The 27,716-nt window shown below is 44.9% G+C and overlaps 1 protein-coding gene across 7 annotated transcripts; it reads right to left on the reverse strand.

Annotated features, from left to right (window-relative positions):
* Positions 1–932: 932 nt before the first annotated feature.
* fmnl2a (formin-like 2a) lies at positions 933–27,598 on the reverse strand. 7 transcript variants are annotated; one of them, XM_037239034.1, is made up of 29 exons: positions 27,219–27,411; positions 26,879–27,022; positions 18,258–18,341; positions 15,865–15,945; positions 13,836–13,912; positions 12,875–12,958; positions 12,179–12,334; positions 10,257–10,365; positions 10,108–10,184; positions 9,607–9,700; positions 8,674–8,748; positions 8,033–8,143; positions 7,752–7,901; positions 7,566–7,667; positions 7,227–7,494; positions 6,945–7,151; positions 6,799–6,819; positions 6,133–6,257; positions 5,860–6,059; positions 5,564–5,798; positions 5,422–5,490; positions 5,249–5,329; positions 5,047–5,176; positions 4,827–4,990; positions 4,661–4,762; positions 4,488–4,583; positions 4,281–4,404; positions 2,515–2,614; positions 933–2,003 (listed from the first exon to the last, which is right to left on the reverse strand). In XM_037239034.1, coding segments are annotated over exons 2-29 (3,237 nt in total). In that variant the 5' UTR covers positions 26,993–27,022; positions 27,219–27,411; the 3' UTR covers positions 933–2,002. The 7 variants fall into 7 exon arrangements, with proteins under 7 accessions (XP_037094929.1, XP_037094931.1, XP_037094933.1 ...); XM_037239036.1 differs by lacking the exon at positions 2,515–2,614 and adding an exon at positions 3,421–3,545; XM_037239038.1 differs by lacking the exon at positions 6,799–6,819 and having other exon boundaries at positions 27,219–27,410.
* Positions 27,599–27,716: the final 118 nt, after the last annotated feature.

A 27,716-nucleotide genomic window follows, 5' to 3' on the forward strand; every position in this document is an offset into this window, starting at 1 on the left:
TGTGTGTGTGTGTGTGTGTGTGTGTGTGTGTGTGTGTGTGTGTGTGTGTGTGTGTGTGTGTGTGTGTGTGTGGTGGTGGTGGTGGTGGTGGTTGGGGGGGGGGGGGGGGTTAAGTAGGTTATCCCCACCATAAAGTTGCCCTCAGAAATCGAGTCATTAGCATACTCGGTCGTTCCTGGCTGCATTTGGCTTTAAATATACACACAAAATCAAACTATAAGTTACAAAAGAACATTCAAGTTGTAGAACACAAGGCAAAGGTTTCAACATTATATACAATATTAATAATCATCTAGTCATGTGACTTCAGTACAAAACAAAACCGTTGGTAGCAAAAACTGTACAGTTAGGAAACATTTTCTTGCCTTTTCTTTCCAGGTATGAGATGACTAACTTCAGTGGTCATAGAATGAACATTTGATAGATGCAGTCTTAGGAATGATGCGTACATGTTTACAAAATGAAAATCATATCCAGTTGACATCAGGCTCTAAACTTGGCAGGAACAATCAAGCTTGATATGACTGAATATCATGCAACAAGAATTTAGTGGAACATTGTACTAAAAAAGTAAAGCACTCATGAATACATGAGATTTTATTTGAGAAAAATTTCAATTTTCGAATCATATTACAAAACCAAAGTCAGTGAGCGCAGGGAAGCAACAATTGTATTAGAAAGTAATTTGAGGTAATAAATTTACAGGAGAATAAAATTCAAAATTGTATTTTTTTTGGCAATGCTTCACTTTTTTTTGTACAAAACGCGACTAAATTGTCATGTTGTGGACATTATTTTCCAAAGCTTTTTTTTATATAATCATTCATTTCACTTTGATTGCTTGGAAAACAAATTGGTATAATGGCCTAGATTGGAGAACGAGTTAGCCATTGGGAACTAGAGAGCGCTAAAGCCATTTTGTCATCGACGTCCATCGACGTCCAAACAGCCATCAAACGTCTACTATTGCACGCTTAAAACATTCAGATGTACTGGCACCCAACCTAAATAACGGCACGAGTTTCAGACAGGGGACTGCCCCCTAGGAGTGGAACTACACATTGATTTGAATCAGTATTCTTCTTAAAAATGTCTATTAATTTCTGCTCATTTTAAAAATGTTGAAAAAATTCTTATTAAATATTTCATCTTAAATATTTCAGACACCTAAAAAACACATTTTTAAAATTAATTTGTGTAGCTTAAAATGGGCAAAAATATTTTCTTTTAAGTGTCAAGATTTGGGCAGTATTCCATTGAAAAATGGGCATTTTCTCTGCTAAATGTTGCACTTGAAAATTCCCGCCCAAGTGTTGACCATTCTTCAGGTGTTCAAGCCACCGGAAATATTTGGCCACTGAATTTCGGTACCGAACCGACAAAACTGAAGCTAGTTCGCTCTCGTGCTGCACTTCTTCCCTGTCCACGCTTTTCGATTGGAATTGCTTCAATGCAAAACACACCTGAATTAAAGTTTAGGCACTTTTTGTTTCTATGAGCAGTCCAGGTCCTTCATACATATTCATTATATATATATATATATATATATCCTGAAGACATATCTATGTGTATATACACACATACATAAACAGTCTCGAACAGATTGCCATTTGTTCACTTTCGTTTCATGTTCTCAACTTAATCCCAATCCAACCTGCTTGCAACATTGCGTCTGTCCCTCTGCTGTCCTCACAATGGCTATCATCATAAACATTCATCATCATCATCATTTGGCGAGCAAATAAATGCTCTAACGGCTCATGAAGCCGTTGGAGCACTTTTTTGAAATCTTTCTGATGCGTTGAATTAGGCTTTCATGTCCATACCTCGTCCTTGTTAACCTTAACACTTGCTGCTGTCCCCCCCTTGTCCATCCATCTGTCCGTCCGTCGATCACACAACCACCTCACCGTTGTTGAGCGGTCGCAGATTCTGGTCGTCGAAGCGCCTCCGGACGCTGCGGCGCACGGCGTCCGCTCGCCTGTAAGGCTGATTGCGAAGATCTGCGAAGAGCACGCCGAGGAAAACAGAAGAGACTGTCAGTCGGCCAGCAGGGGGCGCTTGAATCACAGTTTTAGTGAGATGGCAGTGCTGGCAGCCTATCTGTCTGCCCGTCTAAGTACCTGTCTGTTAGTCGAATCTTTCCATTTATTGTTAGATCCGTCTGTCTGTCCATCTGCCTCTTAATTTGCTCTCTCATTTCTTTCTGTCTGTCCGTCTGTCTGTTCGTCAAAGCAGCACTAGGCAGCCGGCAGCATTTGTCTACTTGTTATGCGTGAGACTACAGCGCAGCAAAAATGACTTTTTAAGATGCATCCTCCTCTTTTATCGCATCTCTAAGAGTACCTAGAGGGCGTCCTCACTAAAAATACGTGCTTTCCAGGTTACAATGAACGAGTTTGTACAGAACTTTGAGGACAAAGTTGCATATATAGAAGCACAAGCGTTTCTTTGGTGGGCGGCAAGCAAGCAGTGCGCGTGAAAAACTTGGAGGTAAACAAAGAGATTCCTTGCCAGGTTTGGGACACATCCACCACTAGCTTGGAGCTACCCGACGACTTCCTGAGCCTCGAGTAGACATTGGGAAATTTAGTAATGTTACTCCTCTTTAGGGCTGGACAAAGAGAAAACAAAACGGGAGGTTACCAAAATGCACCTCGGCGCGGCAGCGAAAGCTAAAGCGTGCAAAAAATAAAGCAGGAGGATGCTAACTGGTCATTTAAAGATGGTGGAGAAGCTCCGCACGCTTTTGTTTTGCTGCATTTTTTTTCCCAATATCTTTGCAGAGAGGCTGCCAGCAAAATACACACCATTAAAAAAACATTGTTAAAGTTCATGCATTAGGCAAAACAAAACATCACTGGAAAATAATTGCATGCATCATTTCTAGGTAAGTAGCTCATGAACACACAATGTAGGAAAAATAAAATTCTCGCATGCGATGGGCAAAATGTGGACAGATCTTTTTTTTCTAAATAATTTATTAGTGACAATTATCATAATTAGAAAAAATATTTCGAGATGTTGAAAATCTATTTTGGGTGTTTTTCACCTAAATAGAAGATTATACTGTATTTGTTGAATACAGTTATAATTATTATTCACTAAAAATAGAGCAAAATACTAATGTATGGTGACTATGTGGTACATTTCCATCTGCGGCCACTAGAGGGCAGCATTGAGCTAGCTGTAATTTAGATGTTGATTCAAATGAACTCTGTTGGGGAATGATGAAATGGTGGAAATTAGAAGGGGATTCATGACGTCATGCTGGGGTGGACCTTCACCAACACCTTGTGATCAGGACACAGTAGCCACACACCCCAAAAGACACACGCACACGGGCGTCACCATGTGAAAGTTAGTCAGCGTGCAAGGTTGTGAGAGGAGCAAAGGGGAGAAGGGGAGCGTTCCGGCAACCTTGTCGTTTTTGTGCCAGAGAGTTCTACAAGCTCAGTAATGGTACTCCTCATTGAGGGCGGGCTCGCAGAAGAACCGAGAGCCGCGCTTGGCGGTGCGGGCGGTAAAGGGCACCGTCTTCAACACTGCGTCCACGACGACCACAAAACAGACAAACAGGACAAGGCAAGACAAAGACACAATAGAAGAGAAGCAGATTTCTACAGCAGCTTGACATTGTTAGCACAAAGCATTGACACGGGGGGAAATCATTTCATCCATTGCTGAGTTTGTAAACGAGAACCGGCGCTATTTTTTTTTATGGTGACAGACGCAATGTCAGGTTTAAAAAAAGATGCCACAAAATGGTGGCAAAACAATACACATGTAGTCGTCGCTTAATATCACGCAATTCTTTGTACATGAGCAAACATCAGCAAAGGATGAAATCATCCCCAAACTGGAGCCAGCGTTCAGCATTAGGCGGCCAGTTAATGCTGCTGCTAAATTGCTACAGCGTCATCATTATCCTCACATCAACATTACAACAAGTTTTACCAGTGCATGTCTAGTCAGCGGCCACAATATTAGGTACACAAACTCACCGCATGAACTCAGTATTTTTTCCTCGATAATGATTCATTTGCTCAGAGTTAGTCACAGCGTCGGCCACGTGTTACGAAGCAATGGCAAAGTAGCTCAGCGACAACATCGACGACACTTCAGCGTGTTACTGGATTAGTTTAGCTCCGTTCACGATGAAACATCTGATAGCTGCTTTGGAAGCTTTTTACCAAAGAGGCCCTTCATGCAGGTTGTGAGCAAAAGCACACGTATGCGCGACAACGACGAGCGAGCAAGGTGCGGTCGGCTGCGATTACCCGTGATGATGTCCTCGATGGCGCCGTCTTTGCCTTCGTAGACATGGCGGCTGTCTTTGACTTGCTTCTTCCGCAGTTCCTGGATCAGCTCCTGCTGTTGCCTTTTGTTCTTATGGGATGGAGACTGAGGACAACACACACGTACTCATCAGAGCATTTAAGCAGAAGCAGCAGGTGGCTGGTCCACAACTCATCAGCAGGACTTACCTTCTGCTCTTCCTGCCTCAGGGCCTCTTGTTCCAAAAGTCTTTCCATCAGAAGCTGCTGTTGCCTCTTCCTTTGCTCGTTGTCCTCTTCGGCTTGCTGAGGAGATTCCCGTGAGGGTACAAGTAAATCACGAGAACTCCGGCGCGTTCATAAGATGGATGGAAGATGCTCACCCTGTAGGCCTTGACAAAGCGAACAAAGACGGGGAAGAAGACGGAGGGAGGCGTGGTTTTGGAACTCTCGCCGTAGAACTTGACGGCTTCGTCAAAGGCGTCCTGGAAACAAACACGAGGGCGTCGGCGACAGCTCGAGTTTACCGCGCGCGTGCGCTCGTCTCACCTGCGCGATCTTGGCGTCGTCCTGCAGCTTCTTCAGCTTGCTCTCGTTGTGCGCGATGAAGTCCTTGAGCATGGTGTTGTGGCCGTGGATGCTGTACTCCCTCTTGGTCAGCTCCATGCCTCTCTGAAGCTCCTTCACGTCCAGGAGGACGTTGTCCAGCGACACTGCAGAGCGTAGGAGATGTCGGTGGGATTCCCCACAAGCTGGCTCGCTCACCCACCTGCTGCTGCTTTCTCCACATAGTGCAGCTCGTTGTAGAAGCAGGAAACCTGCGTGTATTTCTCCTTCACCACGTTAGCGATGTAGTGCAACAGCGTGATCTTGCGGTCCGTCGATTTGGTGTCGAGCAGCTGCAAAGCCAAAGGAAACAGTTATAATAGATGTGGCCCGCGTCGTCAGAATGAAGCCGGGCTGAAACTGACCAGGTCCAAACTTTGCAGCTTGAACCCGTACACTGCTCCTCTTTTGCTGCTGTTCATGTAGTTTCCCAGCGCTAAAATAATCTGCAGGGGAGAAGAAAGTGGCACCAATTGTCAAATGCAGTCCGGGCACAGTGGAGAACAAGGCAAGATTATATCAGCCACAGCTCACGTGCCTCTAGAATTTTCTTCAGCTTCTGCGATGACTTGATGGACACCGATGCTGCAATGACTGCATGAAGTTGCTGTGAGGAAGCAGAAGGTGAAATTCAGGCCAGGTGGGAAAAAAATAAAATAAAATAAAAAAACACTACCAACCGGCGTGAGCATCTGGATGCTCTCGACAAAGTTGCCGATGAAGGCCATGATGGTCATCTTCTGCATGAGCCGCTCGATCTTGCTGAACTGCATCATGAAGCGGTCCTCATCCGTCAGGCTCTCCAGCGGCTTGCGCTCCTTCTCGAACTGACGCAACGACTTGACCTCGTTCTCCGTGGGCTGGAAGCGCATCAGGCACTCCACAAAGTCCACAGGCAGAGTGCGCAGGTCGAACCTGAAAGGCACAAGACGGGAGTTGGCCACCAGAGCTTAAGAAGAATCTACTTTCGACTCACATCTGAATGGCCTTGGATATCTCCTCAGGTGCCTTGCCCACTTTCCTCAGCGTGATGGCCAAGTTCTTTGCTCTGTTGGAGTCCAACAGCGTCACCTTGTTGGGTCCCTTCTGGATCACCTGCTTGCTCATGGTCAGCTCCACCGCCTGGCCTTGGGCTTTGGTCTTGAACATCTCCTCAAACTCATCCACGTTCAGGTCCTGGGAGGCCCACTGACACATTTAGAAGAGGAGGGAGGGAGGTAGGGAGGGGAGGTCCCGGGTTCACGCTCACCTCGAGTATCCTCTCGTCGTCGATCTCGTTGAAGACGGTCCCGTTGATCTGGTTGGGTTTCAGGGCCACCCAGTTGAAGACGGGCATGCGGAACTTGGTTTTGATGGGCTTCTTGATCTTAACCGCTGGACAGGACACAAGGAGTCAAGTGAGAATCGCAAATGAGTCTGCTCACACGCGCGTGCAGGCCAGTTGGGGACAGGCTCGATGAATCGGGGAGTGAACATGCTCAGTGGCCAACTCTTGGATGTTTCTTCACTCCATATATCAAAATCATTCTGCCTGTTTATTGACTCGGAGTCAATGCTGACCTTTAATTTAAGTGGCACTGATGAGCAGATAGATGAGGAGAAAGCTTTCTATCATCTGCTTTACATATCAGGTGAGTGTGTGGAAGGGAGCATGCTACTGACACAGAAACACAACTCCACCAACATGCAGATCATTTGAAACTTGGTATTTTCTTAGTTTTGACATGAAATCGTATTGGGGTGATAAGACCGAGAAATTGCGCCTCAATTTGCTCAAATTTCCATAAATGTTGATACACGTGGGTTCTTAGCCAACAGAAATTTCTGGAAAGTCCAAGAAATTACCAATTTCAAAGCATGTGGGCAAGAAGGAGAAACAAGGGCTTTGAAAAAATAAGCAGAGAAAGAAACCTACAAAAAAGTTTGATGGGTCCTTCTGGTTGGCAGAAAAAGAAAATGCAAAGATAACATTGAGAAGAAGTTGAGAAGAAAACAGAGAAAAAAAATAAAACATTTCTTCTGAGACATTTGATGTATCTCCATCCACTTGAGGAAGCTTACCGGCCAAACCCGAGTTGATAATAACAGTGGGGGTCCCGCAGCCGGGCAGCGGAGGAGCGGCAGGAGGTGGCGGGGGCGGCGGGGGAGGTGACAGGCCTGACGAGGCACAAAGTGGAAGTGGGGGAGCGGGCGGAGGTGGCGGCGGAGGAGGAGGTGGTGGCGGCGGAGGAGCCGGCGCAGGAGGGCTCAACGTCGGGCCGTTGGGAACTGGAACGAGAAAACGAGAAGCGGCTAAATATACAGAGGCGAGATCAAGCTCGTTATCTCACGATGTTTGTCTACCTGAGCCGTTCTCTGGCGGAGGAGCCACATCGCCTCCCACATGGGTCGGATTGCCGACGCCGTTTCCGCCCGCGGCGCTGCCTTCCGCGCCGGAGGCCGTAACGATGCAGAAGTCGCCGTTCCCTCGTTTGTGGATCCGGATGGTGCCCTGCTTCTCCAGCTCGTGGATCTTCTTCTCCAGGTGACTCTGCCGCTGGATGGCCTCGTCTTTCTCTTTCAAGATCTGCCGCAGCGAATGCAGCTTCCCGCTGCTGTCTTTGTAGGCTTCCTGTATGAATGCGGTAGAAGATTCTGGATCTAGAATTGACTCCAGCCAATTTTCTAAGTCCATCGGCAGACCTTCATGCCTTCCAGATCCTTATTTGTCTGCATGAGCTGCTTCTCCAGCTCCACAATCTTGGCCATGGCTTCATTCTCTGCATCCAGCAGCTTCTCTGTCAACTGGAGGAAGAAAAATTGGCACAAAGACGTCAGGCGTTTTTCTATCGATTGGCGGGAACACGATGAGCGCACGAGGTCCCTCACATGCGACATGTTCTCTTCCAGTTCCTCCACGCGCTCCAGGGCGGCGTTTTTGGTCTCTGCATCCTCCAGGAGAGCACCCACATCAAACACGTTGTCCAAGTAGGCCTGGATTTGAACCTGCAGCTTATCGCTCTCTGTGTGCTTGACTTTCTACAAGATGGACGAGGTTTGCCAGAGAAGACGTTATTAGCAGAGTCTGCGAGGTCTCCAAGGTGCAGCCATGCCAACGTTGTGCCTCAAAAAAAAAATGCATTCACAGCTGCGTTGTTGTTTCAACTCACCTCTAAGAATTCATCCAAAGACAGCTTGGTGAAGTCGTACTGCAGATGAACCCGGAAGTTCATGTCTTCCACCGAGTGCACCACAATGTTGATGAACTGCATGCAGGCCACCTAAGGAGCAAGAAAAGAAAAAAGTCAATATGAATGGATAAAAATATATATACACACACACACACACACACACACAAACACACACACACACACACACTAGCAAGAGCGTAACTGTGCCAAAAAGGTGCCAATCAGCTCGGTCTGTTTACTTAAGCGCGGTGGCTAGACTCACACATTCAAGCACATCTGCTGCTTTTCTCTCACTGATCCTTTCAAGCACTTTCCGAAAACAGTTGCCATGAATGAAGGCGCTTAAAGGGGCCCGAGCTATTCTTTTATTCCGATCCGCTAACTAGGCCTAAAAGCCGCGTGTGCGATACAATCTATTTATCATAGCTTATCATTGATATTGGACGGCTTGCTAAATCATATATGTAGAGGACGCGATAATCCTCACAGCAAAAAAAAACCAAATCACGAAAGGATCTGCAAACTGCATGCGGTTTACCTCCTGATTGAGGACGCCGAGGGATTGCGTTCAGTAGTTTGATTGAAACCGTGTGTGCGTGGGTGGGGGGAGGGGAAAATACCATGAAATCGATGTTGTTGTCTTCGTTCTTGAAATACTCCATTAGCTTTTCAAACCGCTGCTCCTCCATACAAACCTGCAAAACAAATCATTGTCTCAATCACTAACGTCCGGCTGGCCACGGTGGTAAAAGCGGACGCCGCATCCATCTTCGTGTGACGGAGGGAACGCATGCCATGAATGACTTTAGACAAATAATTCGAAAAGCTGGTATGGAAAAGAGAAAGCACAAATGGAATGCTTAGAAAATAATGCCACAACTTTCTTCAGATGTAAAGTGACTTCTGAAAATTTTGGAAGAAGAAATGCCAAGAGAGAAGTCTACAGTTCATCTGGAGGTCAGTGGTGGACTTCGATATAAACAAAAACAAAAAAATCGAACATGCAGTAAGTAGCAGACATCAAATAATATCTATATATATTTCTTTTAAATCCCGAGACGGGCTATAAAAGTCAGTGTAACACCGCTATGCTTTTAGGAGGCCCCTTTCAATAACAAGTTGAAAAATTCAAAGTGTTCCTTTGAGCAGACTGCGAGAAAGCCCTCATTATTCTCGCCTTGCGTCTCTCATGAGATGAGCCCCTGCTTATTCTGCCACTTATGCTGGCTGGGGAGCCGCAGTGTGACGCTCAATTTTTCATTCAGGATTAAATTTTGCATCGACCGCACTGAACTCGTGTTCGCCTGACGCATGCGACAAACGTCGTCTCGCTCCGTCCTTTTTTTTTTGTGCCAGAAGCCTGAAAGCTTATTCATCAAGGCTGTCGCTCACATCTGCTTCTCTGCTAGTCGGCCTTTTGAGCGTGTGCCAAAGCCATTTTACTGCCGGGGTCCCTTCTCGTGAACGGCGGCTAAACGGGGGTCTGTGAGATGTTGACAAATAGCGCGTTTCCTGCGCGCATTGCTACGAGCTGAGTCACCGTCTGCTCCTACCTCCTTGAAGTTGTCAAACGCGGACAGGATGATTTCGTGGCCTCCCCTTACGAGACAAACGGCCGCCAGGAGCTCCAACACCAAAGCTTTGGTTCTGTTGAAAAAAGAAAAATTCTAACATTTTCTATATAAAAATATTTTTGGTCACAGAGACTAATTTAAATAATTTGATTGTGCTGATGACCCAAAATCTTTGGATTAGTTACAAACCAAAATGATCTTTGCAAACAAAAATCTCCACTAAAAGTCTCATGGAGCAAAAAAAGTGTGGGAACCAAAATCAGCAAGTCGGTTTGTCATAAATCTGTTTACACGTTGCGGGGCCTCGCCTTTGGGGCTAAACGACACGGCGGGTTGAGGCAGGGTTAGTTGACAGGAAATATTTTGAATCTGCGTGTGTCTGGATGAGAAATGATGTGAAAGTGGATACGAGCGGGTTTCACATCCTCTAATGAGGGCAAATGATTTAATCCCACAGGTCAACATTAAGAAGCGGCTTACCTTGGGTTTTTATTGTTGAGACTTAGTGCAATTTCATTCACAGCATTTAAGTGGGACATGACCATGTTGAAGCCATACTGTAAAAGAAAACAAAAACATTACCAACTGCTCCAGAATTGTTTTGTTTTTTTTGACTTATGGCTTCTGACCTGGTAGTTCATGATAGCACGCAGGCACATGATGCAGACGTGGACGTCGTCTTTCTTGCAGACCAGCCTGGAGTTCTTCAGCGTCCTCCGGCTGGGCAACGTGTTGCATCTGAAAGTGTTGAGAAGTTGATGGAATGGCGGGAAAAAAAAAAAAAAAAAAGGACCAGAAAACCGGACCCCCCTCAGTTATGGCCCACCTAACAGGACTAACACAAAAGCCGTATAAACTACAGCCTAGCCGGGGGCCCACTTGATGCTCTTTTAACGCTTTAATTTAATGTCTTTCACGGCAATATCAAAAACACAACGGCGCCGGGGTAATTTGCATGCAGACAAAACAGGTCCTTTCTCCCAGTCCGGCGCTCGCCGTAAAAGTTAAACGGCAAAGCAGCTTTGCGAGACAGGCCGCCGAGGACAACGGTGTTTATTTTCAGACTGGGAAGTCGCAAGGTTCCATAACAAACCCGGAAAATGTATCTTCGGGCTCTTAAAGACAAGTTGCGCCAGTTCATGTCAGCAGGGGGCGTGACCACTCACGTGAGACACAATATTTTCATCTCAAAATCACAATCATGATCGAGGATTGTTGTGTAAGAGGAAAAGCATCAACTCGCTTGGACTTGTCGGAAACCACCCAAACTTTATACAAGCGATTCAAGTGGAATGTGATCATTGTGAAAAGCTCAAATGGGGCTACATTTCTGCATGTATAAACCATGTAGACAAAAATATTGGGACTCTTGCTATTTGCTCACAACTCAAGAAAAAAAATTGGCTCGAGGTGTTTTTATCTAACGTGAAGATTTCAAATCTCCAGCGACAGCACCAGGAAAATCCTTGATAGCGAGGAAGAGAAATTATTTGATCAGGGAATTCTAAAGGATGCTACATGCGGGTGGTAACCTGATCTCACAAACTAAAAAATTCTACACTTCTACATACTACAGTGCTCGTATAGCTAGCTAACTAGCGAGCTAGCTCGAGGCAGAACCTACCGTCTTATTTGTGAACACTTTGGACAGTTGAGTGAGCTGGGTGACCTTCGGGGTAGCAGTGTGAAACAAAAACAATTACTTGTAGCATTCTTTGGGACATTTTTTACATTCCATATAGAACAAGAGTGTTGTTTGCGTCTAGTGCTCAGCTCCTACAAGGGCCTTTTGCATGGAAACTGCGCCGGATGGCATTCGGGGAAGCGCACAGGCACGGGAGGCAGGAACAATAGCGGCAGAAAAAGCTATTTGAGAGCGCAGGAGGAGAGGACGGCAGTACAAATAATTCACATCCCCGACACAGACAACGCAAGCGGGGCAGTTCGAGAACAATGAGCCAAGCCGGGGGCTTGTGTGTATTTGAGCGTGTCTTTGGATGCAGCGGGGGAGGTTTGGGCTACGCCGACGTTTTGACCTGCCTGCTGTCGAAGACGGGCAGACACAAGAGAAGACTAAGGAGGACACAACAGAAGACATTCAACCTCATTGAGAGAGTCATTAGCTGTTTTGTTTTTTTTTAAATGTGGTTCTTTTCAAGAAATAGCAAGGGAATAAAAATATGTCCAAACAGTGTGATTTGGCTAAAAATGGTTCATGGGATCATGTGTTTGTCTGGCTCAATGGAAGTCTTTGTGCGGAAGGTGTTCACGTTAACCCCTTCAAACAGAAGGATTAGAGGTCACACGAGTCAATGTGCATGTCGAAACATCAATGGAATGACAGGACGGATTAGAAAATATACTAGCGTGATCTTATCATTACCTACCGCCAAAGCTTCCAGACTTAAATTGTATGATTTGGTGCAACCCCCCCCAAAAAACTATTTATTCTGTCACGAGCAAAATCAATGTTAGTAATTAAACGTATCTTAAGGCATTTAGAGGCACTTTGAGACCACATGGCGAAGAATAAAAAAAAAACAGAAGGTACCGTAACGTTGAGTGGCGCCCCGCCCGGGTGATGCCGTTCCCGCTGAGGGGCGATGACAGCACGCTGCCTCCGTGCAGATCTTCAATGGAGCGGCTCCAAGGTTTGGACTTGTCCAGCAGGGCCTCTGAGCCGTTTTCCACAGACTCGCCATCGAACCTGTCGCAGCGTGGACACAAATGTGACATTAAGGCAGCTGAATATTTATTACACTGCTTAAGTCAGCTCATTGCTTAGCGTGTCAGCGTAACAATGACACCAAATATTATTTTTTTTAACACATCAGCATTTCATCAACAGCATTCCCGACTTTGTTGGCAAAAAGAACTGGCAGAGTGAGTTACGACTGTTGGTATTTGGGCTTTTCATTCTACTGCGGTGCCAGCTCGGGGTAAACAAAATGTGGACGTCGTATAATAACATATGGTGGAGTGGGCTGCTTGAATTAATCACTTAAGTGCAGCCTTCTTAGAACAAGGGACCTTGTGACTGACTAATAATCTCGCCATCAATCTTTGGAAAAGAAGCTAAAGGGCCCGAGTGACTTTTGGAGCAAGCGTGCAGCGAGCGTGTGCTGTGTGTGTGTGCGCTGTGTGTGTGTTGGGGGCGGACGCATCAGCGACTCTGCAGAATGGCAGCATTGTCTTCTTGTCACTTTTTTTGCACATTGGACGAGTGAATACGCTGGAAGTGACTTACGTGACAGCGTACTGAGCAAAAGACAGATATTCCACCAGCACGTCCAGGCCTTTGTTTTCTTCGTTGAGGAACTCTCTCACCCACCTGCAAACAGCAGCAAAAAAATTTTTAAAAGCGATTTCCTTTTAAATTACCTTTAATAGGACGCAGTCAAGTATAAGACACTTTGCCACCATATTGAAAGACAGAGAACCTTTATTTAGTCCAGACCTCTGAGGGTGTTCCTCTGACAGGCCCAATTGTTTTGTAATGAGAGAAATTTGCAGGGTATAAACATAATGGCGCCCAAGCATGCTCCCTAAATGTCCTTATGAGCCCCCTGTGTCGTTACTGTGTGGACACTGGGGATGGGGACCAGTCAAGTGGTGCCTGGTAGGGTTGCTGGAGAAAAAAAAAAAAGCCCCAGGAGGTGTAGTCATGTTGTGCCACATGGTAATCATTACCACAGGGACAAGTCACAATCCTTCCATTGACCACATGTTGGTGAGCACCACGCAACTCCGCCATTCTACGCTTGGTACATTTCACCTCTGAACACACGCTGTAATTATTCACTGTCTGAGAGGGTGACATCTTGCCCCCTCGCGCCCCCACCACTTCTGCCCCATTCCTATTATGCTAATGCTCCATTGTCTAGATTAAGACGATTACTGATGTAATCTAGTTTACTGGCATAAGGTCTTGGACAATTCAATTAATCTGTGTAAACAATTCCTGGACTAAATATTGACAGCCAGACGTGATTCCCAAAGGTTTATTCAGAGGTCTGGAGTGTATGCTTCCATTTTGGAGGTACGTATGACGCTGCTTTGAAATGTTTACAAGCAGTCACAACAGCTAGCATGTCTTGCTAGCAAGTCAGATACACATCAGTTGGGCTGTTATGTAACGTTCAAGTCAGAATATGATATGAGACAACTTGTTTTTCCAATGTGGTGTCAGCCGTCGTGCGCTGACTCACCCTATATGATTGGTCCGCAATGAAATTTCCAGTTCCCTCAGGACTTGGGTGGACTCCTGAACTCTTCGGCGGAATTTCTAAGGAACAAGAAGGATGAGTTAATATTTGATAAAGCCAACCAGGTCGGTAAATCAATTCATAGCGCAGGGGATGTTTGTGGCTAGCTAGATTTTGGAAGGAGGATAGCAGCAGGCACAGAGATTGGGTTCGCCACACACACACACTAAGCCGCCAGTAACCGCTGAGCAGTAAACGAAACGGAGAGCTGACTCAGTGGAAACTCTGAAGATCTCGCATGTGATCTTGTTAAGTGCCGTTTGGCATCTTGATGACATTTACTAACCAAATTGGTTCAAAAGCGAGCAGGGCGGACAAACGCTGTCGTAAAAGGCTGGCTAAAAAGAAATGCTGCGACATGAATGATGAATGAAAAGCAGGGCCCTTAGACTGTTACACAACTAGAAGAAGAAACTGTCGTTAAATAATGAGCGGTGGAGAAGGCAGAGGAGGGCAGACGAAGACATTGCTAATCAGGAGCGCCTCGGAAAGGGGAAAAGGGGAAAAAGTGCTACGGTAATGTCTTGAAATAGTTCACATTATAATTAAGTTTTCTAATTTGAGACGCTTTAAGAAGTTACATTACAATTATGAAATATAATTTTTTGTCATAAACGTCAACTTAGCATTTCCAACTGGGCAAATTAACAGCTTGTTTTACAAACTAGGTTCAGTTATTAGAATCAATATTTGCTATCTTGTGACTATTCAACAAATACAAACCAATTCAATGTTTGGGCGGGGGGGGGGGGGGGGGTGAAAACATTAAGGCTAAACGTGTTTTCTTGTAGCTGTTCCCACCCTGAGTCTTCAGGCTTGGGCGGTGCGTTTAGCACATGAGCAGATGAGAAACAGTTTTTTTTATTAGGGAGGAGCCCTTTTGTGCGGAAAGCATATTTTGGGGTACTGTGCAGGCTCCCAGATGCAGCCCCCCCCCTCCCTCCTCTCCAGGCAACCACCGCGCACTCCACATAAGTACAACCAGCTGCGAGCCAGAGGAGGACCAGAGGGAAGGAGAAGAGCAGCGAAAGTGTACAAGGGGAGAATTTGGAGATGTTGGAAACATATCAATGGCTGATGCATTCTTGAGGACTGGTTGGATGGGAGCTCAAGCTCCTTGGGCGCCCATTGGCTGGGAGCTGCGGCCAGGAATGCACCGGATCCTGCCTGCCTATACAGAAAGCTCAGGCAATGACCTCCAGCTCTCTCGCCGCCGCCGCACAATGTGGCAATTGTTTGAGTTTCAAGAAAAAGGGGGACGGCGCAGGAATGTAGAAAGAAGCCCCATAACTCTTTCTCTCTTTTTGTCTTCCTCCCTTGTTTTTCCCCGCTCGCATGTCGCCTTTCCTCGACCGTCTCTCTCTCCTCGGCAATGCTCAATTTAGTCTCCAAATTAACAGCCGTGTGTCCTTTGGGTTCTTGACCGAGGGACAAAAACACGCGGTGCTCAATTGTGTAAACAAAACGACACGTGCTAATATAAACCCCAAAACTGGTTTGTCAAGACGCCACAAACTGTATGTCACGCAAAAGTCAACAAGGCCACGCCCCCCGTGACCCCGTGTCTACTTTTCAACGCTTGCCTTTCGAAACGCCTGAAGCATCATAACCGTTTGGGATCTACAAAAGAATGTTTGCTGACTAAGCTAATGAGAACCAAGCATTTTTTGAGCCCATTTAGGAAAACGATAACTTCTGTACAATCCAGTAAATGAGTTTTTCTATTCAATCCTTATGCCCTGTTGTATAGATTTAACACAACTCCTCTTCTGCTATGTTCCCTGAGAAACACCGTTATTTGTTTTGTATGGAGAAAAGTTCCCATGGGAGCTTTTGTGTGCTATCTATGCTCAGCTGGAGGAACATCCTGGAGGAGATAGGACGAGTTGAGTGGGAAGGGAAAAGCTGTGCCAGTGGAACAGGGCATCATAGAGCAGAGACAACAACTTATTATGTAGCAAGGCTGTCTCACCTTCCTCGTGACTGCCGGGTCAAGATAACTCCTCAGCTTTTGGATGTACGTGTGTGGTGGGTTTTTCACTTGGAATCGTTCCTGTCAACAAAAAGAGACAGCAAAAGAGTCAGACGAGAAAAGTTTTTACCAGAAAGCCCTCCAATGCAATGTATAATAAATAAGCAGTTGTGGAAGCCAACCAAGCGCCGGCTAATTCTTCAGCGGACACAATGTTTAAACCAGTGGTTCTTAACCTTTTTCCTTGTTCGCACCCCATTCAATTCACCAACCAGTTCTCGCACCCCTAACCCTAAATAATTATAATAATAATAATTGGTTTACTTTACAGCTATAAGGCTTAATTAGCATTATCCCTAATGCCAATTAACACAATGACTTCTTGATTTCCAGAATTTTTCACTTTTTTCGGTTACTCAATCATTATCCCCGAAAATTTGTAAATTTCCCCCAGGGTATCCTCGCACCCCCTAGGCAGCATTCTCGCACCCCTAAGTTTAATTAAAACTTGACATATTAATTAATGAGTGACGCTGTTTTTCTTGGAAAAAAAAAAATCGCAGCTTTCACTTGCGTAATGGTGGTTCTCAGGCTAATATTTCCTTTCCGGCCCAGACCAGAATATAGCTGCGCTTGAAACGAGTCTCCTGAGCATTTGTAACTGCTAGCGAGCGCAACTGTCTGCTGGCGCTTGGGATCAGTATGGATCATGTTTTCCCCATTCTTTTGCATCAGCGCGAGAATGTCACGCCTAGCGGTTGTAGACTAGCTAACAGCTAATAGCAAAACTACTAGCTAACAGCTAATGGCGAAACTAGCCTTGAAGATTATCAAGTCATAACACTGGGCCAGAATCACGGTCATGCTCAAAAGGCACTGCACTAGGTAGATAAGCTGGACAAGGTTAAGCCCAAATTTAGCTAGACAATGTAAATAGCACAAGATTAGCGCTAACTCAGATCAACGGGATCATCACCGTTATTAGCCACTTGTGGTCTACTTTGTTTCCTGAAAATCACTGAAGAGTGTACAGGATCTGTATTTTCATCACAGTCATCACAAACAAAATTAAACGCGCACGGCTCCCATTTGTCTTGCATTTAAAAACAATAAATTCATAATCAGTGTGGTAAATGAAATGTTTAATACTAAACATTTATAGTTGGTTATGGATAAATGGCAATGTAAATTTTGGTCTGAGGTGGCTCAATTGATTACTCTTCAGAGTGTGGCTGTTTTTAACCTTGTCGTCGCACTATTTGATCTTTCAAAATGTATGTGCTGTGCCTACATTTTCAGGGTTTGTTGTTCAGAGTGTCAAAACCTGTCAACTCCATTCCTTGGGCTCCCCCGGGCAGTGTTGCTATGGGTACTAAAAGAGACACCCTGTAGCTTTGACACAAGAAAGTACTCAGTCGGATGTAGCAAAAGTAAATTTTGGAGTATTTACAGTGGAGAGTCTACACACTGTTCAAATGTAATTTTTTTTGTGACATATAAAATAATTAACCACCAAAATATTTATAATCAAGTTACATCAATGATGGGAAAAATTCTGACTTTATTCTATCAAAAAAATAGACTTTTGTGTAGACTTTTTAAATTAGCCGTAAATTCATGGAACAGCCCCACTTCACGTTGGCTTATTGGGTTAAGTCTTCAGAATTGAAAATTGCATTGCGGATCATAAAAACGTAACCTTGTTAAACTCTGACTGTAACAGTAGCAAAAAAAAGAAAAAGAAGAAGAGGAGGATCTTTGACTAGCTGTAAGCCGCCCAGTAGGATCTGTAGCACAGTTCCCTTCAGGGTCAGTGGCTATCTATACACTCGGGGAGGCTGGTGGTCCTCATCTCTTATCCCATTTTCTCTTCTGCTCACAAAGGCAGAAAACCCTTGTCACAGCGGGCTGAGTGGAGCATCGAGAGCACAAGTGAGAGCGCAGTGCGCTCCCGTGTTATTTTCCACACGCAGCACTGACGCAAATAACAGGCCGGGCTATTTAACCGGCTAACTGATGTGAGCTCCCCGCTGAGCCACTTAAGCCACTTGATGCCAAGCCAGGCCAGTGTGTCAGGACCGTGAAAGACTTAGGGCCTGATTTGCCAAAGGTTTGCGTGTAGGCACAAACTTCATTAGTCACGCAAACAGATGTGGAAAATGATTTACTAACTGGGCGCAAAGCAGGACAGCGCTGAATTACCAAAAAATTCAAGGGGGCGGGAAATAAACATTTTTGAAATGCCAGCAACAAACATTATCAATGTGAATAATCTATTTGGTCATAAAACGCAATGTTATGTAGGATGGAATTTAAGACAAATCGTTTGATTGGGTGTTGGTGTACTGTACCTAATATTGTGGTGGTGTGAGCAACAAAATCCTTTAACGCACCTGATCGCAGATGAGCTCCCACTTCTTCTCGTTGTCATACTGCCGCAACAGGCGAGCTTTGTCTGGCGGGAGATTCATCGAGTTCTGAAAAAGAGAGAAGAGATGAAATGTCATCACATCACTTCATCATCTTTGGAGCAGGCATAATACTTGATTGGATCTCAGTAAATATTCTGTGAGGCTTCATGCGATTTTAAAAGTGCAAACTCCCCCCCTTTATGTCCAAAACCTGACAATAAAATCAAAGTGGCTTGGCTTTGCCTCTTGAAAATGTTTTCCGCCCCGCCCTGATTGGCCGGCGCGACTCATCTATCAGTGTTGACTCTCCATTTTCCTTTCCATGGATTTTCCATCAGAGCTCTCCCGGGGAGAAAAGGGGAAGATAGATGATGAATACTCCGTTCAAGTCTATTTTCATGAATGAATAATGCAGAGTCAGGTGCTGAGCGAGCCTTAACCGCTTTCCAACTGACTTCGGAGTTCTTCTAATGTTTGACTTGTCAGCGTTGTGTATTCTTGTCTGGCCTACACAAACCGGCCATGTAATTGAATAATGACACATAATGTGACGCACAATTACCGAATTGTCAAAAACCCTTGTGACTGCTTAGAGCTTCATACGAGTGAGCAGAAGATTGAAAATAACAGCGAGCGTCGGTACAAAGAAAGGTTTCAGTTCATTTCAGTCTCCCCTGCAGGAGCGACCAGCAAATGTGATTAGTATTCAGGAGATGCGGCGAGGCTACAGATTGCCGCCGGGACTCAATGCTGGGAATCGGGTTGGGGGGGAGCAGCCGGATATCTACCTCGTCCCGCCTTTATGTCCCGTAACATATTAACTCATTCACTGCCACGGACGTATAAACTCGTCACGTGTTGGTGTGAAGTTCAAGTTTGAAAAAGTATGTTTGTAAAAATTTGGTGGTGAAATGTGTCACCATTTTGAGAACAGTAGAAAAAAAAGTCACTGATAAATCCAATTTGCGCAATGCGCTGAGTCAGCATTTGTCAGCCTGTGTTGCATATCTGTAATTTATCATTTTGCAATATCAAAGTTTTTTTTCTGAATTGTTGGTAAATGTTGACCTGGCTGAGGAATTTGAGAGGTGACATTTTTGCAAAGTGACGACATGACCCCGTGAATCATAACCAAACGGATTGTCACAGTTGAGTTAGCAGGTTCGGGAGTCATTTAGGTGAACTGAAAACAAACGTTTGACTCATTTGCGTGCGTATCTGATGGAGCACCAAAAATATCACGCGGTCCAAAAAAAGACGCCATCATAAGTGATCGAGTAACAGATGTCCATTTTTCTGCTACATCCTATAGCGAGATGTAATCGATCCCATAAGAACTCGTCGCCCGCAGCAGCTGCTTGTAATCTTCCGGGGCGAGACCCAACAAAAGTGTGTGAATTGACTTCAACTAAGTGCTGCTGATAATACAAAAAAAAAAACACATGCATCTGACAGATGCCGCTGGCTGAAATTATAACCGTGCCTGTGCACAAGCTAGCATAACTCAAAGCAGTGACCCTAAACATGAGACACTCCCTGAAAGCGGTAATAATAAAAAAAATCAAGACGACACAGGGGAACTCCGGCAGACTTCACTGGCATCCGGCCCACATCTGTACTCCATGTTTGTGAATTTGAGGAGACGCGCAGCATAATGATCACATTTTCGCTAAAGGTTATTTACTTCCTCTTTTTGAATGACGTGACACTGATATGATGCAGATTGGTCAATTTACACACGTGTCGCTTTTCTGTTAACTGCAATGTACAGAAAATAACTTTTGAGACTTCAGATTTTTAGGGGTTTTTTGTTTTGGCCAAACCACAGCGAATTATGTTTGTGCTTTTGACCTTTGAGGTTGCACATTGGGGTTACGGCTAGATAATCTATCACCGGAGACAACGCTAATAAAGTTTGACACTTTGACTGGACTCATTTTACAACAGGCATATGTGCGTCAGCCGTGCCAAAATCAAACGCATGTTACTGTAATGTTTGACAGTAAACTTTCTGTACTGTGGCCTTTTCCGTGTTTTGGACGAAGCCCAGGTAGGAGCGCCCGACTAGCGTTAAGTGCACATCGCAAGCCGATTTCCATGGCAGCCAAGCAAGTTGAAAGCCTTGCGGGTCTTCATTTATTCACTGTCTGTCTCTACTTTGGCGCGGCTATTCTTGCAATATTCAGAAGACTTCTGACATGAAAGTGCTGAAAAATGCTGCCAAGGTTGTTGGACCCTAATTTGATCCGCGGCTCCTTCCGTCTATCATGAGCAGGTCGCAGGAGTTGTCACAAGCCAACAGCTTCATCGCAGAGCAAGGCTTGACTGTCATAAACAACAAGCAGATACTTTATCTTGCCCTCGGGCTTTAAGACTCCAGATACAAACACAACCAATTAGCATCCGTGAATCCTCTCATTAAAAAAATCCCAAGTCGTAAAATGGCCAAAAATAGGCAGCCGGTTGAAATCCCACCATCTGCCAGGAGCTCTGCGGGGCCACAACCTTCCCAACACAGCTGGCTGAAAGAAGGAGAGAAAAGGAAAACACGGCCCACATGACGGACATCCTTCACTCTTATACGACTGCGTAGTTTACGCTTTTTTTTTTTTTAGTAACTCGGCGTTCGTTGCGGTTAAAAGTGCAAATGGTTCTAACAAACAGTGGCTGCTCAAATTAGCATTAGCTAAGTGTAAATGGTTCTAACAGTGACTGTGCTACATCAAATTAGGATTAGCTAACTTTTTTTTTTTTACTTTACCAAAGAAGTTCTGTTATCTAAGGCAGTTCTACCTCGCGGTCCAAAAATAGCACTTAAGTGCAAAATGATCCCAAAACTTTAGACGTTCTGCCTAACTCATTCTTTCCTTCTGGCTCACATTACTCCATGAGGGGGAGGGAAAAAAAAGTCACGGCGAAAATCCTGTGAAATAGAGAGAAATTTGCAATTTACAACATCTGCATGACTTGAAATGAAATGTGATGCAGTGAGCAGAAAAAAATGCAGAGACGGATGACTATTCTCCGCCGGTTCATAACAATCATTTCATCATCTTACACGGTGACGTGCCACAACAAGACAAGAAACCATGTGTCAAAAGAAATATGCTCAAATTACTCAACTGTGAACCAATCCAAGGCACTCACATAAATGATTATCGAGCTTTGTTTTCAGCATTTAATGCATGCTTGACTCATTTTGAAGAACAAGTTTGGATATACCACACGAGCATGTGACAAGCTTGTGTAAAAACGTCTGAGAGCAATTAAAGCGAGTGCAGTGAAAGGAGCATCGCTTGGGCGCGAGCTAGTCCAAGCAAGCGGCCCTCCGTTTATCATCACGCCACGCCGCCGTAATCCTTCGAGGCCACAGGTGTCCCCCGTCTGTTCTCAGATTATATATTTGTAATCCCCAAGAACCCCCGGGACCACCTACGCTACCCCCGCCTCCCCCTCCCATCCCAGTCGCCGCCTACCTCGGGACGCTTCTGTTTATATTTGTGAAGCTGTTGCCCGGAATGTTTTACGAGCAAACACATGAGCGCATTCCAATGGCGTTCCATTCAGACCAAGATTGGACAACATTTTAGAATTTGATTTCACTATTTACTTTAGTTCAAATAGGTCATTAAATCATCGCTAGTGGCGCCTTAAGAATACTGATACAGTGTGTGGGTGGACTCAAAACTTCCTCTTTGCCATTAAATAATCAAATATTGAATATGGACAACAGATGGTTTCGCAAACCTCGACAACAATACGGAGTACGACGCAAGTCGACAAACGTTCCCTCCCATCGATCCAGAAAGGGTGGGTTGCTTTCCAAAACGACGCAAAGATGGAAATTGCTTTGGAGCAGCGTCGGAGAGCTGTCCAAATAAAACAAGTGTTACATGACCAGCTGACCACAGAGGAGGTCCGTCCGGTCAGGCCAGATGTTTGATTGCGAAAGTGTGCCGACCAAGATAAAAATGTCAACCATAAGAAGACAAGAGGACAGGAGACGCAAATACAACCTGCTTAAAGACATCTGCCACTGCCAATGTGTCCTTAGGCGAGGTCATTTGTACGGGCATAAACAGGCAGTTGTCATCTGCTACAAATACACACACACCACATTTGCTTTGTCTCACAGCAAAGTGATAGAAACATTATCAGCGAGACAGACAGGGAACAAGGTCGACTTTCTGTTACTCGCACCAAAACAAGACTATCTGTGGTGAGAAATTAACACAAGAAAAATGTCAACGTATATATTTTTCTAAAAGCAGCTAATATGGATCTTGTGATTGTGAGTATGATGGCCTACTTATGGGGAAAGCTATTTGTGGTATTTCTCGGTTCGTAAAACAAAACATGTCACGTGTTTTGGGCTATTTTCATCTGATATTTATGAAAAAGAAAAATTGTGCGCTTGGGCTGTTAATCGTATTGCATGTTTTGTACAATTGGTAGTTTGTCATCACTTAATCTGTACTCATTATTCCATGAGTGGCGGATTGGTTTACAGGTCTCCTGTAGGGGGGGGTCAAGCCCAAAAAAGCAGACTGTTGTATTGTCTGGAGCTAAGATGGAGTCTGTATCAAACACTGGCAAAAAGTACATTGAAATGCAACCGGACCTCCCATTCTGCACTGCAGATGTTAATTCTGGCAAGCTAGCTTCTTTTGTGCCTGAAGCAACTTCAAAAGGCTGCCACTGAACAACAGGCAACAACAAAAAAGTTTGTTTTGAATGTGGGTCAATCAAACAAGGTCACAAAATGCTCACAAATTGTCAACACGTCATCAAAAAGACCACAAACGGTGGAGGCGGAGCAAATCCGCATTCGTTCTCACGATGGAAGCTAATTAAGTGAACACATCCGGCTGTTCTCCAGTAATAGAGTTTTCTAAACAGGAATGGACGGAGGAGCTAGCTCAAGGTTTTCTGAGAAAAACAACAACACCAATGTCATGAGATAAAATTGGCAGTGGTACCAAAACACACCACCCAATTGGTCAGCGTGACATCAGAATGTGTTCCGAGTCGAGCGCATGGAAGCGTCAACATTTTCTGGACCGGTCACAAATTAAAAAAAAAACTACTAGCTGAGTTGTCAAAATTTTATTTCATTCAACATTGTGATAGAAGGACCATGTGAAAAAGAAATTCTGAAAAAATTAAGACTCCTCCATTGTCATTTTCGGGGTCGAGGGAGTTCCAGCAAATCTTGGCCGGGTCCAAATTATTCTTCATCACTCACGTATTAATCTCAGTATCAGTTTTGCTCGATAGTCTGCCACCCAAGCAGCAGAATGAGAAGCAAACAGCCTCAAACTGACCTGAGAAGAACAATACAGAGAGGCCCAGCACACAGCCAGAGACCCGTTCTTACATAATCTGCTGAGCCGAGCCCAGACAAGATGCCTTGGGGCTGCGCTCTGGGGATGTGAGTGGCACATTATCACCTCACACCCCCCTCAAGAAAAATCTCAGCATCAACTGCTCATTTTTTACATTTCATGGCTAATTGCTGGCCGGCTTCCTACGGGTCAAACGCATGTCCGCCATCATCCACAAGTGGATGGGGTGGCCTCTGGTTCTGGGTCCTGTGCCAGGCTCTGTGCTGGATTCCCAGCAAAATAAAGAACACCAGTGTTCACTGGCATTGCTGCACGGGTATAGGCCGCTGTTCGCCCTATGCCCATTGGACAATACCCTTTGTACTGCTTTTTAATGAAGAAGAGTCAACACAAGCAAGGCTAGATGAATCACTTCCTGGGTACCGAACCACTACCTTTAACCAACGGGAAAGTCATTTGGGAGATGCAAAGAATCCATTCCGCCGATAATATACTGGTGATAAACTATACAGAGCAACTCTTGACTTGTTGAAACCAAAGCAAACGTTCTTTAATTGGGGCCAAAGGGACGCGTCACATTTTTGCGAATTCTCTTCAATTAAAGCGGAATGTTTGTCGACAGTCTCTGTAATTGTCCAAATACTTTTGGTCTTGACTATGAGTCACCCACCGAAACCAAACGCAGACAGAAAATGGTCATGAGTGCTTTTTTCCCTCCATTGTTTCACATTAGCAAGTGTTCTGAAAATGACTAAAAATGCGTACGCCCGGTTGTCACTGTCAGCTGAGCGAGGAAGCCCTCGAGTGATTCATCTGATGCGCACTAGCTACAATGTGACACCAATAACATCAGATGGAGGAGCCGGCAAATGAGCTTAGATGTAATCTGGTCAGACTAACTCTGAAATGCAACTACCGTACAGCAACAGACAAAGTCTCCATATGGCAGGTTGACACGAAACAACTCAAAACATTTCCACCTCGGCAACACAAGTGGCTCATTTGCCGCTTGTACTTCAATATGATTGTGATCCACTCGAGAAACGTAACCGCCACTTTGAAGCTTTGTTTACAGCAACGCATCATTTGAGTCAGACGGTCGTCTTTAATCCGAGCAGCGACGCCGACTCGTTTTCAAAATAATTGCAAAGGCCAGTTCTCGAACGTGAGCCTCACACGTACACACTCGCCACCTAAATCCTTTCCCTTCTCTCAAACACGGATTAGCCGTTTAGCTAATTTATTAGGCAGGTAAACACGCCTCTTTTTGGTAGATACAACCAATGAAAAAAATTGGTTGCAAAATAGACACAGTTACCACACGTATGACTTAATACTGACTCATGACTGATAGTTGACAATAGTAGTTTACTAAAGATAACGTGCGGATATGACTGACTCAAAAATGAAAGAAAATGCTCCATAATTACATCTAATGATTTCATCTCGTTGTGTCATGACAGGTCTCGAGTACAAAGTTTTGTCATTGCCGCCGTGATGAATGAGTCGGGATGCCCAGCGTGGTTAATCATCAGCCATTTAGATTTCAGTTGGTGGTGATAAGAAGCCATTGTCATCACAAAGGCAATCAAGGCTAGCAACGCATGATTGGAGCTTCAATGACAGTAAGTAAGGCTTAAAGCCTGCGATTAGGGCACTAAATTCCGCTAATGTTGGAGGGCTTCCATGCCATCAAGAGCGGCTTGTGAAACGGAGGCCCGATCGAGCGTGTGTTGCAGCGCTTGAGGTTTTTGGGCGTCGCTTTTGTGAGACTGATATACGCTCTTCTCAAAAGGTATTAGAACAACGAGGCTACATGAATTCTTTGGTTTTACGCTAAAGATTTAGCTAGGAAGCATCTGTCCCACCCAAACAGCCCACTCGGGGATCTGACCTGATCTCCTTACCGGCTCGTCGACCCCCAACCTGAAAACGCGCATGAATGGAGCGGCAACATTTTGACCTCATCTCACTTTGTTTTACGATGGCACGAGCCGTAAGAAGTCGCCGCCGTCTCCAGCCAAATTCCTTTTGCCGCTGAGCCGCTAATGTTTATGAGCGCGCAATGAGAGGGCGACAATCACGTTTGACCCATATTTCTGAACCGCTGCTCAAATTTCAGCCCAGCTGCTCCACAGCGCTTTTCAGTCTTCTGGGGGCTTTATCGGCTATCAAATAATCTCCTAGACTATGATGTGAAGATGGAAATATTACCTACAAAGTCTTGGAAACGCACAATGCCATGTCTCTCTTACTAAGTCAACAACAGTGTACATCATTTAAAAAGTCACATGGCCCACCACTCCCCCTAAAAGATCCATTTGATCATTTCTTGGTACCTAAAGCAATACTGTTCGAAGCACAACACAATGTCAACTCCTGGAATTTGCGCTACATCCACATGGCAACTCCAGCGGGGAGCAACAATCTGCCCAATTGCTAAATGAATCTCTCTGTAAATGGAAACGGAGCAAGATTACATCAGCCAAATCTGTTTTAATCTTTTCTATCTTAAAAACTACGAAGCAAGAGTTCTCTCAAAGGGCGAGGCAGCTTTTTAGCGATGTGTTTTGTATTATGTCATTGCACAATGCTTATGCCAGTCTACTTTGTGTTTAGTGTCTAAGTTTTGCGGAGACAACACAAGACTGCCGTAGAGAAAGATCAATACTCAGCATGTTTATTACAAGGTGACAGATGGTCCGACCACTGACCTCATAAAATTGGAGAAGACAGCCTAAAAGAAAGCCTTTCTGAATTACTATTTCCTTTCATAAATTGCCTTTTAAGTGGTGCTTTGAAATAAAATTAGGAGCTGAATTTAGGAGATTTTGTAACGCTCAAAGTGAGAAATAAATTTGTTGTAATTAACATTTTAAAGTATTTTCTCATATTTTGTGAAAACCATTTACAATTCACTGCCTCTGTCAAAGGGTTATCGGTGCTCCGAATACGTTTTTCCACTTTTTAGGGTTGGGTCCCATAACACGCTTTTAGATCCACTACGGAGTAAATTTCATATGGACTTTTTGTACAATTATCACATTATTTATATTTGAGGCTGAAAATGTTTGAGAAAGCCAATAATCAGAAGTAACATGACAGAAATCTTTAGTAGGTTGGGCTCCCACCAGGTTCTGGGAACTCTGGGAACAACAAAAGGACTACCAAGGGTCCAACCCAAACTCACACAGCTGTCCCATCTCAGGACTGAAAAACAACAAACCTAAATTAAAAAAATAATAATAATCTACTCACCAAAACGATAGCAAATCTTTCCTCCAGTTCCCCAGGTTCCGGCATGGGTAGTTTTAGGGGCATGTTGTGGCCCCTGAGATCCGTGTGCTGGTCCATGCTCCCTGCGTTCCCCATGTTGACTTGGAATGACCACTTTAGTTCAACCTAAAAAAAAGTATCCACACGTGTTTAAAAAAAAAAAAAAAAAAAGTTCTATTCCTTGCCGTGCTCACTTCTTCAACATATCGAACACATGTGAGGAGTGAGGCGGAGTGCAACGGAGCGCGGCGAGCCCATGGGGAGGACGCATTTTCCCGGTAGTGGCGGCGGAGGTGCTGCTGGTGGTAGTCGTAAGACAAACCTGGAAACTTCTCTCGCTGTTATCCGAATCTCGCCCAATTTCGATCGCGCTTCCACTCGGCGAGGATGACGAGGGGCATGATTCACGCTTTGCACTTACTTTCCACGCCGCGGAGTAGTCCCGACGAGGAGGTGATGTGTGTGAGGGGGCGCGTGTGTGTGTGCTCAACTAGTCCCTCCTCTCCTGAGAAGATAGTCAAGGAGGAGGAGGAAAGAAAGAGGAGCGGGGGTCCAAACTTACACGGTCACCCTGCAGCTTCACACAACGCTCATGCCGCACCACAATGACTCCTTTCAAACGGGCCGAACCTCCTCCGTCTTCTTTTCCTCCGGGGCGTAGCTCCACTAAAGCCGTAGCCAAGGAGATGACATTTTTTCTATTGCATTGTGGTACTTTGAGTCCCTGAAAACAAGAGGAAAAAGGGGGGTTGGCTTCAATTGCGCTTTTAGACGACGTACTCTTCCTTACCGTTTGAAGTGCTCTTTAATCTTTGACTTA

The sequence above is a fragment of the Syngnathus acus genome, chromosome 21 (assembly GCF_901709675.1).
Source record: "Syngnathus acus chromosome 21, fSynAcu1.2, whole genome shotgun sequence".
Classification (NCBI taxonomy): domain Eukaryota; kingdom Metazoa; phylum Chordata; class Actinopteri; order Syngnathiformes; family Syngnathidae; genus Syngnathus; species Syngnathus acus.